The following is a 15,764-nucleotide window of genomic DNA, read 5'->3' as shown; positions in this document are numbered from 1 at the left end:
CCTCCTGCTGTTCTTCCCCGGAAGACCGAGCTGAAAATCCGGAAAAAGGATCTGTAAACTCCAATAGGCACATTGCGCTTGCGCATGGAGGGCCGGAAGTCAAGTCGGAGGCGGAGGTGATTCTGCTTCCGTTTCTGGTTTTGCTCCAGTGTTTGGGTTGTCTTCGCGGCTGCTCAAGATGAACCGATTCTTCGGGAAAGCGAAACCCAAGGCTCCGCCGCCCAGCTTGACTGACTGCATTGGCACGGTGGGCACTTAGACACACATAACTAGGCTCAGGGACCCTGACACCCCCCAACCCCACCCACCCCCGGCTTCGGCGCCTACTCCTGGGTACCGGACCCATTGCATCTCAGCTCTCTCCACCCCACTTTCTTTCCTGTTACCCACGTCATTGCTGACTCCACAAACCAGGGACCCCTAACCCATCACTGTCTCGCCCTTCTTGCGCCCCACCCCTTCTGGTGCCCAGTGCCGCGTCCACTCGCTGTTTCCTTACCTCCTCACCCCTACCAGCCATAGGCCCACGCAGCCTTCCCACCTCGTCCAGCCTGACCCCTAACTCCTCTTCCATCCCTCATCCCTCTCCCACGTCAGGACCCTTGGCTTGATACCCTAGTTCAACATATCTGTACCCCAATCCTGGATCTCAGTAACACAAAATTCAGAATTCTGACCCCTGACATTAAGCCACAACCTTCTATCCAAGCGAATAGCATTATTAGATCTGAGCCCTAGCCGGGGTCCACTGGGCACTAACCCATTTCACACACCTCCTGCTTGAGCCCTCAGCCTGACAAGCCTCTGATTCTAGGGAAATCTCAACTAAGCCCAGAGATTCTCAAATTCTTTTTCTGCTCAAGCACACTTGAGAGCGACCCTGGAATATTAGAATTTAGGGGGTGGAGTATAGTTTATGAAAGCTCTCCAGTGTTTCTGGCTGAGAATCTCCCCACCACCAACAGGAATCACTGTTTTCCACCTTTCACCATATGCTCTTCTTTTTTTTAATTAATTAATTTTATTTATTTATTTTTGGCTGCATTGGGTCTTAGTTGCTGCACGTGGGCTTTCTCTAGTTGCAGCGAGCGGGGGCTACTCTTCATTGCCATGAGCGGGCTTCTCATTTTGGTGGCTTCTCTTGTTGCAGAGCACTGGCTCTAGGTGCACGGGCTTCAGCAGTTGTGGCATGCGGGCTCAGTAGTTGTGGCGCATGGGCTCCAGAGCACAGGCTCAGTAGTTGTGGTGCACGGGCTTAGTTGCTCCGTGGCATGTGGGATCTTCCCAGACTAGGGATCGAACCTGTGATCCCTGCATTGTCAGGCAGAATCTTAACCACTGCGCCACCAGGGAAGTCCCTCTTCTTTATTTTTCCTTTCTTCCTCTATATTCATTCCTCTCCTGACACTTTTTATGTAAATGTATTGCAATAACTACTACTGCCTTTGATGTTTTTCCCCTCAAGGTGGACAGCAGGGCAGAATCTATTGACAAGAAGATTTCTCGGCTGGATGCTGAACTAGTGAAGTATAAGGATCAGATCAAGAAGATGAGAGAGGGTCCTGCAAAGGTAAGGTAGGCAGCACCTGAAGAAGGTACTGTGACAGCCTAACTTGAGCACCTGTGGAAGTAGGGCCTGGTGGTAAGGGCTGGTGAGAGATACAGAAGAGATGCTCACAGTCTAATAAAAAAACATACGTGAGAGTGTATCCTTCAGGGAGGAGAGTTTGCAGCCATATATGAGAGGAAGGCTGGGATTTTACCTGGTGGCAAGAAGATGCTGGTCACATGTCCAGAAGCATGTACATGGGAATTAGCATATTCTACTGAGAAAGTGCTATATTCTACCTGGAGAGCTGGGCCTGCTCAGGAATAATGAGTTGCCAGGCTAGTCAGGTTAGGTAAGTATAATAGACTGGTTAAGCAGTGGCATGTTGGGAAAAAAGTACCAGTGTTCTATTAATAATATCATCACTACCTACTAGCTGTGACCTTTATAAAGTCAGTTAATTTTTTTTTTTTTTTTGGCTGCATTGGGTCTTCGTTGCTGTGTGCGGGCTTTCTCTAGTTGTGGCAAGCGGGGGTTGCTCAGCAGTTGTGGCGCACGGGCTTAGCTGCTCCGCGGCATGTGGGATCTTCCGAGGCCAGGGCTTGAACCCGTGTCCCCCGCATTGGCGGGCAGATTCTTAACCACTGTGCCACGAGGGAAGTCCCCAGTTAATTTTTTATTTTCCTCTTCTGTTAGGTAGAAACATAGAGTTGTATATTTAAGTGCATGGACTGTGAATGTAGAACTGTCTTCTTTTTTCCCATCCCTGTAACTTATTAGACATTCAAGCTAGAGCAAGTTACTTAGCATCACTGAACCTCAGTTTGCCCATCTATAAAATGGGGATGATATCTACTTTAAAGTGTGAGATTAAATGCGGTAATTCATGTGACCTACATAGCACTGTCTAGTACATAGACACATTCAGTAAATGTTAGGTATTATTATCATCTGTGAAGTAATAATACCTGCTTTTCCTTCTTCATTGGAGGAGACAAATAAAATGATTTATGAAACAGTATAGAAATGGAAGTGACAGGAGGATTTTCTCTGCCATCTTAGTTAGATAGCATGGAATGGAGAGCGACCAGAGGCAGGAAAGCCCACCTCGACTTGAGGAGATGAAAGCCTAAACCATGGTGGTAGTAATGAGAATGACATGAGAGGAATCAATTTAAAAGTGAGTTCTGAAAATCTAAGATGGCAGTGCATGAAGACACAGTAGAGAGAGGAAAGGTGAGGTTGGTGTAACAGTTCTCAACCTAGGGAGGTGAGAGACTGGTGGGGCCATTATTAGTCATTTCCAAGGTAAGAGCAGGCTGAGGAGTTTGGGCATGCTGAGTTTGAGTGGATAGCAGACTGTCCAAATTGGGAATCTCCCTAAGGCACCTACAAAATCGGCCCTCTTGGGGCTGGGAGTAGAGATAATATGCACTAGGAAAAGGAAATGTACTTCAGTACACTGAGATGTGGGATGCCAAGACTGAGACAAGCTGGGGCTTAAAGCCTGCTTGGGAAGTGAACAATCCAGGAGTCCCTGTGTCTACTACCTTGAAGATGAGAGGAAGTAGGTATGTGAGGATATGGGAGATTTTTTTTTACCATATGTATATTTTCTACTTCTTTTCATTAAAATCTGTTTTTCTCCCTAGAATATGGTCAAGCAGAAAGCCTTGCGGGTTTTAAAGCAAAAGCGGATGTAAGTTATAAGCATAACCTCCTTTCCTTTAGCAGGTTTAACCAAAAGGGAAATGGTCTTCCATTCCTTTAGGTTTTCATACCTTTAGGTTTTCATACCACTTTATAAGTATTCTTGAGTTAATTGCAAATTTCATTTACACATACAGTTAGCTGGGTTTTTCTCCCCCTGCATGTTCAGCAACATCTGTTGCAGCACTGTCCATTTAAATAGAACTTTTTGCTTTGATGGGAGGTGTTTTGTATCTCTGCTCTTCAGTACAGTTGCTATTAGCCATGCGTGGCTATTGAGCACTTGAAATGTAGCTAATGTGACTAAGGAACTCAAGTTTTAATTTTATTTAATTTTAATAATTTAAGTAGCCATGTGTGGCTAGTGGCTTCTGTATTGGACTGCCCAGATCTATAGAGTTTGATTCTCCCATTTACTTAATTAGAGTGTGCCTTTTTAATTTTTATTTGTTTGTCTGTAAAATTGGGACTCTTGAATATTTGTTCCCTCCCATCAGAAGATTTAACGGTCCTTAATTTGTTTTAGGTGACTGTGTCCCAGTGTTTGAGCAGAAGCCCAAGAGTATCTTTGGTACTTACCCTTGTGAGCTGTTGAGACCCTCTGCAGGGTTATAGAGGTCAGATGTAATCAGCTAATAAAGAACCAGAAAAATTGTTGATATCTCTATTCCTATTTATAAACTAACTTTTTATAAGACATCAGACACCGTCTTACTCCTTTTAGATTAGACAGAATTGGAAAAATAAATTATAATGCCTAGAGTGGTGAGGGAGTGTGATAAAACTGTTACCTCTCTAATGGGTAGCATTGCAATTTTTAGGTAACTTTTTTTTTAAATAAAAGGATATTATTCATTGTAGAAACTTGGCAAGTACATAAACATGAGTAGAAGAAAAGGAAATCTACCTAGATTCCTACTAGCAGAAATAACCACCTTTAAAATGCTGATTTCTTACAGTTCCTTTCTCTGCTTGTGCATACATGGTATGTGTGCATATAATTTTTTAGAAAATAACAAATGGCATGTATATAGGTTATCCTTTTCCACTTAATGTTATATCATGAGTGTTTTTGTCCTTCTAAATACTCTTTGCAAACATTATACTTTTTAACGGGGTAATAATGTTCCACCACCATTTGCCTGCATCATTGACCGTTTTTCTTCTGGTTGGATGGTTAGATGGTTTCGAAATATTGTATAAGGACTATAATGATATAAGTCTTTGAGGCAGTATTATAAGTTGATATAAAGCTTTATTTTAAAAAAACGTGGAGTGCCAGGCGTTATATTAGGTTGGATGGATTACCTATTTGTGGATACGAGATTAATAAAATAACATACCTGTCCTCAAGGAGTTCAGTCTACTGGAAAAACAGTTTCATTATATGTATGAAGAGCCTTAAAAACAGTCTTGCCCTTTCCCCCAAGAATTCCATTTCTGGGACTTTAGCATAGGAAATAATCTAAAACATTATAAAGACATGTATTAAGACTTCATAACAATGTAGAAAGCAGCAGTAATAATAATAATGTTAAGTGGAAAATAGTGTTGTAACTAAAATATATACAAAGGAAAAAGACTGGAGGGACACCAAATAATGTTTGTGTTAGATTGATTAAATTGTTTTTCCCAATTTTTCTGTGTATTTAATTTTTTAACGTTTGTTGTTATTGTTTTTAAGAAAATTCTCTTATTTTGTGTTAGAGATACTTTCTTCCTGAGGATTTCTATCTGGCTCACATTTATCCTTCTCAATTGACTCTAAAAAGGTATGAGCAGCAGCGGGACAATCTTGCCCAACAGTCATTTAACATGGAACAAGCCAATTACACCATCCAGTCATTGAAGGACACCAAGACCACGGTACTCCCAAAACACCTTTGCCATGGTTTTATTTTATTTTTGTTTTATTTTATTTTATTTTTGTACTCTGTGCTCTCTTCTTATGGTTTTTAAAAGACAGTTTAACCAACATGGGTTCTTAAGACATGGTGTTTTCTCTTTCCTTTTTTTAGGTTGATGCTATGAAACTGGGTGTAAAGGAGATGAAGAAAGCATACAAGCAAGTGAAAATCGACCAGATTGAGGTGAGATGTGTACTTGTTTCTCCAAGAATATACACTTGTTTCTGAAAGAATCAAAATGATTGTGTATGTGATGGGAAGAGCACAGGAGAGGGATTGAATCTTGGGTTCTGCCATTTACTAATAGAGTAACTTTGGGAAAGGGTACCAAAGGTCTCACTTTCCTCATTGTTAACCTAAGGATCCTAATACCACATACAATTATAGTTAGGATGAAATAAATGAGCTGGTGTATCTAAACGCACAATGCCTGGCACCTAATAAGCACCCAGTGAATAAGCACCCAGTTTTCTTTTACTTCTAACTCACTTGATTTTTAGTCAGTTGCCTCAATTGTAAAGTAGTGATGTTGCTGCTCATCTCCCAGGATTGTCCCGAGTGTAAAATGGGGACATATACATAAAGTGCTTAGCACGGTTCCTGGTGTAGAATTGATTCCCTCTTCTAGTAATTCTCTTTATATTTTTTCCCCCAGTTTTATTGAGATACACTTGACATATAACATTGTGTAAGTTGAAGGTATACAACATGATGATTTGATACATATATATATAGTGAAATGGTTACCACTATAAAGTTAGTTAACACCTTCATAACCTCACATAATTACTATTTTTTTGTGGTGAGAATATTTAAGGTTTACTTTCCTAGCAACTTGCAAGTATTGTTAAATGTAGCCACCATGCTGTACTTTAGATCCCCAGAACTTGAGTCATCTTTTTTTTTAAAGGTTATATTCCATTTATAGTTATTATAAAATATTGACTGTATTCCTTGTTGTACAATATATCCTTGTAGCTTATGTATTTTATACATAGTAGTTTGTGCCTCTTGATCCTCTACCCCCAATTCTTTAGTTTTTTTTTTTTTTTTTTTGGCTGCACTGGGTCTTAGTTGCGGCACACGGGATCTTCACTGCAGCATGCAGGCTTCTTAGTTGTTGCATACGGGCTTCTTAGTTGTGCATGCAAACTCTTAGTTGCGGCATGCGGACTCTTAGTTGCGGCAGATGGGATCTAGTTCCCCGACCAGGGATCGAACCCTGGCCCCCTGCACTGGGAGCACAGAGTCTTACCCACTGGCCCACCATGGAAGTCCCTAGATTTTTAACAATAATGTCATTAGGTCCTTAAAATTAGCATTTCTTTTTGAGATCATGTTTTGGCTGGGGCACTGAGCCCTAAGAGTTTGGCTCCTCTCGCCTCTCTCAGTTGAACAGCACAGATGGCAGACAGGGTTAGCGGAAGGAGTAGTGACTGGCCTGAGGAAAAGGCTTCCTTTCTGCGTATGTGATAGTTCTAACCCCCGGAGTAGAATGTCTCTTTCTAAGAGGGCATGGACTCAGTTTTGTTCACTGTTGTATCCCCAGTGCCCCAAACAATGCCTGTCCATAGTTGGTGCTCAGAAAGTATTTAATGATTGATGAACAAATGAACTAGAGGTCATTCATGGAGATAAAGCAGTTCTGCCCAATTGAAGCATTATTTGTTGGTGGAATATTTACTATGTCCCCAGCATTTTAACTGCTTCTGCAGACGTATCTCTGGTAGGGTAGTTCTGGTCTTTAGTAAGTGAAGGCATTCCTCCCATCTTGCTCTTTTCCAGCACCCCTCCTTATACTTCTCGGCACCCTCTTTCTAATCCTCCACACCAGTCTCTACTTACAAGAATTTAGGCTTAGTGATATCTTCCAGGCGATTCACTGAGAAAAATGTTCTGAGTATGCTTGTCTTATTTGTGTATTATTATTTGATAATAAAATAAAATGAAACTGAATTTTATTTTCTGCTTTTCGGGTTCCTTGTGTTTTAATTAGTGCTATTTAATGAACAAAATAGAAATTTTGATCTTTCTGGTTTTTTGTATGTTTCTTCATCTTTCACCTATGGTTGTCTGACTCTCTCCCCATCTAATTATCCTTCTCCTGTCACCTCATAGATTTGCCTGCATGACAGGTGGAAAGCCCCTTTCGTTGTAACTTTTTTGATGTGTATGGGTATGTGTCTTTGGCTGGTCTAGGTATTTTGAATTCCATTTGTTTTCCTAAAATACTTTACTTGTAAAACATTTTCACTGTTTTATAGTGCTCATTCAGAAAATTTTCCTCTATGTATGTATGTTCCCCTGTTTCTGTCTTTTTTGTTTCCCAGTTTCTGCACATCAAGTGTAGTGCTTATATTTGTTTTGTATTGATTTTTTTTGTTTTTCCAGAACTGAACCTGCTAATTCTTTGTGATGATTTTTTTCTTTTCTGTGTCTATCCTAGAGTCTATTGCTAGGAATCCTATCCATAGATGATTTTGGCAGACTTGTCTTGACATGTAAAAGCATAATATAAGTTCAACTTGACTAGTTTATGTTATTTTCACTCTATTTTAAGTATTGTTTTAGCCAGTGCTTCTCTGTATAGCAGACTGTTACATATGTACAATAGTTTGGCACTTGCAAATGCAGAAAAGCAAAGCATTTTCTTTTTAAAAAAATGTTTTTCTCCACTTTATTTTATACCCTTTATATGGAAAAACAAACCTAATCTGGGGGCCAGGAAGAAGTTTTTAAATGTTTTGCATTGCTCTAGAAATTCTGAAGGATAAGTGGTGCTGATTTTGACCCTCTGTGTTATCAACACTAGTCCATTCCCCTCTATGTGGAATTTTCAGTATATGAAAAACATATTGTTTTGCACATCCTTAACTCAGTAGAAGATATATAGTATTAAGTGCTTAGTGTTTGACACATATTATGACATATATTATTGCAATAAATCCTTATAACAACCCTATGAAGAATGACTATTAATAATCCCATTTTACAGATGAGGAAATAAAGGCTAAGAGACATTACTTTTCATTGAGTAATGGCCAAATTTTAGCTTGGATATGTTTGACTCCAGAGTCTGCTCTTCTAACCATTATACTAACTGCCCTATATTATGCTATAGCACTTCTCAGATTGGTTTTACATTCTTTCTGGCCTTGTAATAGTCTCCCAGTTAAGTACAAATAGATAATTCCCAGAAGATTTATGCCCTCAATCAATTTTTTTCACCTGCCTGGTCTCAGGTATCAAGCCTATCCTGATTACATTTCTGTTTCCCCATCCGGGGTGGGCCCAGTACAACTTTTTTGTACTACCCAGTTGTTTCCGCTACTGCTTCCTTTCCCTGTACAGTGTAGTCAGTTTTTGGCTGACTCAAGAAGAGTAATTTGCTTGTCTGAATTACCTTCTTTTCTCTATTAACTAGAAAAATTTTGATAGTGTAAATATTGCTTGATTTGATGTTTCAAGCAAACTTTCTGTAATGAGAGAGCTGACTGGGCATCTATTCTTGCAATAGAAGTTTGGATTTCTGTGAAGCACCTTAAATTCAAATGCAAGATTACCAATTCTATTCTTTATTTTTAAGTTTACATTTTACCACCCAAAATAAGATTATGTGGGCCATTGCTCATTTCTGAGATTCAGGGGAGAGAATAGGGACAGGGGGTAGTTAGAGAAAAATGGTAAGAAATGAATAAAAATCCTGTCATATGTTTTTGTAGGATCTACAAGACCAGCTAGAGGATATGATGGAAGATGCAAATGAAATCCAAGAAGCACTGAGTCGTAGTTATGGCACCCCAGAATTAGATGAAGATGACCTAGAAGCAGGTAAGTTATAGGAAAAGCACTGTATATGTAGCTTTAGCATCTGAGAGGAGCGACTGCCTGGGACCTTTTCTCCCAAATGTTAGAGAAAATTTCTGCAACAGTTCCCTGAGAGTTTATGGTATAGTCTCTGGGCAAAGAGCTTGAGAGGCAGCCATATCAGATTTGCATACCCCACCAACTCTGGGATGGACAAGCTCTGAAGGAATGTCTAGACAAAGGCCTCTGCTGACCTGGTGCTTGGTATCCAAACACTGCCATTCCCTGCCATTTTCCTTTTGATTTTTTTTCTCTTTATTTTCCTGCTGGAGTCCTCTCCCTCAGAACAGCGAAGCAGATCAAGAAACAGTAGTTGGCAAATACTTAGTGTGCATCTACTATATGCCAGGCACTGTATTAGATGCTGGGGATTCAGCCTTGAAGAAAACAAATGCAATCCCTGCATTTATGAAGCTTCTCCTCTAGCAGGGGTAAGAAACTGCTTGTTTCAAGTAATTCATTAATTATAAGAGCACAAACTGTTGGGAAGGAGAAGTATGGGGTACCATAGGAGCACATAGCCAGTGAATCTAACCTATTTGGGAGTCAGTGACAGGCATTGCACCTGAAGGATGAGCAGAGGGTAGCAAGACAAAATGGAAGGGGTTGTTAAGTGGCCTCGCAGAGAGTTGTTTAGAAACTATTCCTGTAGTCCATTTAAGAAATTGTGGTGGCTGAGACTATGGTGGTGGTAGCAAAAACAGAGATAAGTGGACATATTGAAGAAATTTTAGGAGGTTGAATGGACAAGACCTAATGATTGATTGGGTGTGGAGAGAGAGGGAGGTGTCAGAGGTGTTTGTCAATTTCTAGCATGAGCAACTAGGTAGATGGCAAGACCACCCCACACTGGGTTTTCTGTTGTGTGATTCCCCTGTCCCATTACTACTACTTCTTTCTCTGCATGTTCTGTTTTGCCTAGAACCTTTTTTCCCCCGTTTATTTCTTATTTCTCATCTTAAGTTTCCTCTGATGAGTCTCTACCTGCTGTTGCCATTTCCCCTGGTCACTTCCAACTCACTTTGCCATAGACTTATTTTTAAAGCCTGATCTCATGCAGTGGTCACTCACTATACAACAATCTCATGCCTCCTTTCACTGCCTGCTTTCAAGTTCATCAATAAATGGGAGAGGATTTTTTACATTTGTTATCATCAGGATTTTCTAATTTGAATTGGCCAACCGATAACTGTAGAAGACTCATGAAGACTGGGCCTTATAAACCTGTGGGGAATGGTTTTGTTTGTTTGTTTGTTTTATTTTTGTGTTTCATGGATTTTTACCACACCAGTTCCCCTGAAAATTTCTTACAATGGCCATCTTTTATTTTGAAAATAGAAATTAATAATCACCTTCTCTTTGTTTCTAAGTTTTCATCTTATTGCAAATAATTTGGGCAACTTTCTTAACATTAGCTGCCAATTTTCTTGCTTATATTTTTTTGAAATATTGACTATTTCAATCTCAGAGTTGGATGCACTGGGCGATGAGCTTCTGGCTGATGAAGACAGTTCTTATTTGGATGAAGCAGCAGCTGCACCTGCAATTCCAGAAGGTGTTCCCACTGACACAAAGAATAAGGTGAAATCTTTTTCTTTTTTCTTTTCTATGCAGAATGGTCTGAGAATCTAAAAGGTATTCTTAAGTAAGAATAAGGTGAAATCTTTTTCTGTTTTATTTTCTATGCAGAATGGTCTGGGAATCTAAAAGGTATTCTTAAGTAAGAACAAGGAAAGACTGTCATTATTTTGGGAACCCTTGAAAGCCCAGTTTTCCCACATTGGATTGTGGATAGGCTACATAAATAGTGTCACTGAGTTCCAGGGATGGTTTTATTCAATGACAATTTGTATAGTATACATAATCACTTTTGTGAGCTTGGACTGGGTGCTATTGGGTTTTAGACATTTCCTGGGAAAGCAGCAGCAACATATGCATGAACCATGCGGGGTGGCAGTATAAAATAAAGGTCCACTCCAGACACGATGATCAATAATAGGGTGGATTTTTTTTTGAACTAGGGATTCATAATTTAAGTATAAAACTTAATGTAGAAAGATTCTACTTCAACAAGGAAAAAGAATCAGGATACATGGGTGTAAGCCTGAGATTGACACCACTAACTGTGAGACCTTGGCAAATCACTTAGCTGTTTTGAACTTCTCTGTTCCTTGCATCTATAAAATGCAGGTAACTGTAATAATCTCACGTAATTGCTGTGTAGATCAAATTAGATCATGTATGTAAAAGGACTTTGCGAACTTAAAGCCCTGTTCAAATCTACATGCTTGTCATTATAAATAGATAAAATTTTGCTGCTGATAAAATCCTGTTTACCTCATCTGAGTTTCTGGTATCACATGTCATTTTTTCTATTGCCACTGGCCGTTTACAGTCCTGATGTTTACCTACTCCCAACGTGCACATTGAGGTGCACATAATAGTTGACAGAATCCTAGAGTGGGAGCCAGTCTCAGCTCTGCCTTTATTCACTGTGTGACTTTGAGCAAATTAGAAGTTCGTATCTTCTCTCTGAACCTCATGGTTTTCCTACCTGTGCAATGTGGGGAACAAAAAGGTGGGAAAGTAGATAATTTCTCAGGTCCCTTATAACTGAATTTTTTTTTTAATATTTATTTATTTGGTTGCATTGGGTCTTAGTTGCAGCAAGTGGACTCTTTAGTTGCAGCTCGCCAGCTCCTTAGTTGTGGCATGCGAACTCTTAGTTGCAGCACGCATGTGGGATCTAGTTCCCAGACCAGGGATCAAACCCGAGCCCCCTGCATTGGGAGTGAGGAGTCCTAACCACCGCGCCACCAGGGAAATCCCTCTTATAACTGGTTTTGATGAATGTGTGTGTTCCCCTACCGTACCCCTCCCCCCGCTTACTTGAGCCTGGGGTCGTCTTACCTTTCTGTACTACACAGGCCATCCTCACCATTTCAAGGCACCAGGTACATAGGTTGCTTTTTCTCAGCATACCTAAAATCATTTTTGTTAACACTACCATAGCCCATCTTTTCAAATCCTTAGTAACAGGTCCCTGAGAGATGTGTGTTATTTCCACTTTTAGAAGGTCACAGATTCCTGACTTAAATGTGCTGTTGAGGTATGGTTTCTGAATTGATAGTGGTGTCACTGCCTGTAAGTTTGTAGTAAAGTGTGATATGGAAGTGACTGCCTGTCCCAGGGCACCGCTCCTTCAAGGATTGATGAGGCAGGCTTCCCTGGTGGTGCAGTGGTTAGGAATCCGCCTGCCAATTCAGGGGACACAGGTTCGAGCCCTGGTTCCACATGCCGCGGAACAACTAAGCCCGTGTGCCACAACTACTGAGCCTGAGCTCTGGAGCCCACGAGCCACAACTACTGAAGCCCCTGTGCCTAGAGCCCATGCTCCATAACAAGAAAAGCCACTGCAATGAGAAGCCCACGCACCACAACGAAGAGTAGCCCCCGCTCTCCACAACTAGAGAAAAGCCCGCGTGCAGCAACAAAGACCCAATGCAGCCAAAACTAAATAAATAAATAAATTTTAAAAAATAATTAAATAAATAAAAGGATTGATGAGGCTACAAAAGGTATTGGTTCACTTTGGGATCAGAGTGAAAGTGGGAATCTGGAGGTAAGCACTCACTCCTCTTCCTTCACTCCTGGACATTCCCAGTCCCCTTTTCCCCTTTCTGGGTTTACTCTTAGGTTTCTCTTTCTCTCTGTACTCTTCCCTTACTCTGCAAGGATTCATCCCTTTTGATCCCTTCCACTTCTTTTCCTGGTTTATCACTTCCCCCTTTACCTTTTATAAAACAGCTTGTTCTCATCTTATCAGTGGGAGTTTTGTTTTCATTGATTAAACACTTAGAAATGAGTTTTGACTACTAAACACTTGTAATCTTTTTCTTTTTTTATCATTTGGAAAATAGTGGCACTAAGCATTTCTTCCTTTTCACAGGATGGAGTCTTGGTGGATGAATTCGGATTGCCACAGATCCCTGCTTCGTAGACTTGCATCATTCAAGTACATCATGTAAAATAAACACATATTCTGGGACTAGGAAATATTTATCTTTCCAAGTTTGCCATAACAGATTTAGGTTTCTTTCCTTTCTTTGGAGGAGAAGTTAATTACATTGCTTTCACTTTTTTTCCGTTAAGAGACTCATTGCTTGAAGGAAGCTTTCTTCATACTAAATTTTATTCCTTTTCTCTTGTGAAAGACTAACTTACTTAAAATTATCATTAGGTATGTATAACTTCATTCCTTAATAATAATTTTGAGATAAAACCAAGGAAATGGGAATCTTTAAGTTCTATGATAGCATATCTCCACAATCTCAAATTGACCCAATAAATTGATGACAAAGACGAGATTAGTGGGACTGTCCATATTATGATCCCAAACCGTTTTCTCTTGTGGTATTATAGGTTGGTTAAAGTGATGGCTTTTTTTGGTGAGTTTTGTTGTGTCTTGTGAGTAAATCATTGCTGTGTCCAATACTGGAATGGAATTATCACTACTGTGTCATGGGTGGCTATTTTGATTCTGTGGTTCATTCAGTATTACAGTGGACTTGTAATCAATAATGAATATTTCTTGATATTTAATGTATAGGACATTTATTTATACTCAATAAATATTTTTCAAAAGGATATAATTTTAATAGTATTACCTTAGCCTGAAACTTCCACTACAGAAACCAAATTTAATATGATTTTAATGTCGACTCAGCCCAAAAACTCCACTACAGAAATCGAATTTAACTGGCAGCATTGTGGTATAGTGGAAAGAGCAAGGAGCAATCCAGGCTTGGGCCCTGGGTCTGCATCTAATAACTACTGAGTAGCCCACTCACACCTCTAAATTTTAATTTCCTTACTAGTAAAATCATGCTTTCCTCACAAGCTTTTGTGAGGAATAATTGATTGTCTTGAGTAATTTGTTAACTGCCATGTCTCATATGAGGGGTTATTAACAATTAAAAATCAGGGGTTGGGAGTTCTCTGGCAGTCCAGTGGTTAGCACTTGGCACTTTCACTGCCATGGTCTCGGGTTCAATCCCTGGTCGGGGAACTAAGGTCCTGCAAGCTGCGCAGCTCGGCAAAAAAAAAAAAAAAGTGGGCTTTATTCCCTTCTTGGGAAGTGCCTGGATTGCTACAGCAAGTCCAAATTCCTGCTAGATTTCAGGGTCTTTAATGATCCATCCTCCCTTCTGCCAGCCTCACTGGCTGCCTCACAGTGTCACATGCACCAGCCTTTCATGTGTCAGCAGATCAATAAACATTTATTGAACACCAGCCCTGTAGAGTCTCTATACCGACCCAGGGGATACCAAGAACAATCACAGCTCCTCTCTTCAAAACTTCACTGTCTAGTTATAGGTGAGAATGAGACACGGATGTAACCCTCTCCCACCCCCACTAACCTCACTCTTGAAGAAGACTTCCAGTGGAGCAAACATTACACTATTCTTCATTACCTTCTTGAAACCTTCCTTGGCTTCCTTACAAGTTCTCACTCAGCCCTTTTAATATTTCTTCCATTATAGTTCCAATCTGGGATGACTTCTTACCCTTCGTACTTTCCTTGAGATAACTCACACCCATGATTTTAACTATTACCTATGAACTAATGCCTCAAAATAACTGTTACTAGCCCAGACCTCTTTCCTTACTCTTATTTTCAGTTCTGGGTATTCCAAATTAAACGCCCCACCACTACCTAAAATCTAACATCCAAATTAAGCTCATTACCCTGAGCTTTACACTCAACCAACGTTCCTGCTTTATTTCTTATCTTGCCAGTGTTAAATCAGTGACCCATATATTGCCAGTTTTAGTGGGTGATATTTAGTGCTCCAGCTAGACCACTTAAGTACATTAGATACCAGGGAACAATCATTCTACCAGTGTCTCTTCCCTTGGCTTTTGTGATAGTACTCCATGGTTCTTCTATTCTTCTGACTATTCCCTCCAAGATTCCTTTCTGAAATTCTCATCTCTCCAACCCTATAATGTTGGTGTTCCTCAGGAGTCCAGCCTTTATCCACAGTACTTCTTTCTCTGCTCACTTATATTTAATAATCTCAGCTATTCTCATGGCTTTAACTGCTGACTTCTAAGTCTATACTTGTATCCCTGGTCTTGCCCCTGAGTTTCAGAATCCTTTTTATATCCACTTGTTGCCTAAGAGTAATCTGGATGTTCCAGAAGCCCACAAACACTTCACATTCAAATGGCCAAGACAACCATTATCTTTCCCCCAGACCTAACCTCCTGTTTTCCCTGCCTCAGCTAATGGAACCATTATCCTCCATCATTCGAAACAGAAAGCTCTTGAGTTGTCCTTGATGCCTACATTTTGCCTCATCCTACACATTCAATTAATCATTAAACCCTGCTTTTAACCCCTACGTGTTTCTCAAATCCAGCCCCTCCTTTTCTCTTTTCAACTCTCTTTGGCTTGGACATCCTTCACATAGCCTTTGCGAAGAAATCACCTGCTTTCCCTTCTTGCATAAAGTCCTGGTTCCCTGACACCTCCAGCAGGGCTTAAAAAGCTGCCTATTGGCCCCTGCCTCTCTGTAATGGTTTATTGCTTAGGCTTTTCAGAACAGCATTCTCTTTCATTTAGAGAACTGCCTCCCTAATTCCAAATGTGTGATTATTGGAAAAATACCAATTAGAGTAGCCCTACCTTTACTTTTCCACTATGGGAGTGGGCTTGTAACCAGGTT

General features: G+C 40.3%; 1 protein-coding gene across 1 annotated transcript; it reads left to right on the top strand.

The window, feature by feature from the left end:
* The first annotated feature begins 100 nt into the window (after positions 1–100).
* On the top strand, positions 101–13,674 carry CHMP5 (charged multivesicular body protein 5). Its single transcript, XM_060101829.1, has 8 exons — positions 101–247; positions 1,466–1,570; positions 3,202–3,248; positions 5,032–5,125; positions 5,278–5,349; positions 8,889–8,997; positions 10,502–10,614; positions 12,983–13,674. The coding sequence occupies exons 1-8, from the start codon at positions 179–181 to the stop codon at positions 13,031–13,033; spliced, it is 660 nt and encodes a 219-aa protein (XP_059957812.1). The 5' UTR covers positions 101–178; the 3' UTR covers positions 13,034–13,674.
* The last annotated feature ends 2,090 nt before the right edge of the window (positions 13,675–15,764 follow it).

This window comes from Mesoplodon densirostris, chromosome 6 (genome assembly GCF_025265405.1).
Source record: "Mesoplodon densirostris isolate mMesDen1 chromosome 6, mMesDen1 primary haplotype, whole genome shotgun sequence".
NCBI lineage: Eukaryota > Metazoa > Chordata > Mammalia > Artiodactyla > Ziphiidae > Mesoplodon > Mesoplodon densirostris.
The sequence above is the reverse complement of the archived record's forward strand: the minus strand, read 5'-3'. Positions and strand labels throughout refer to the sequence as shown.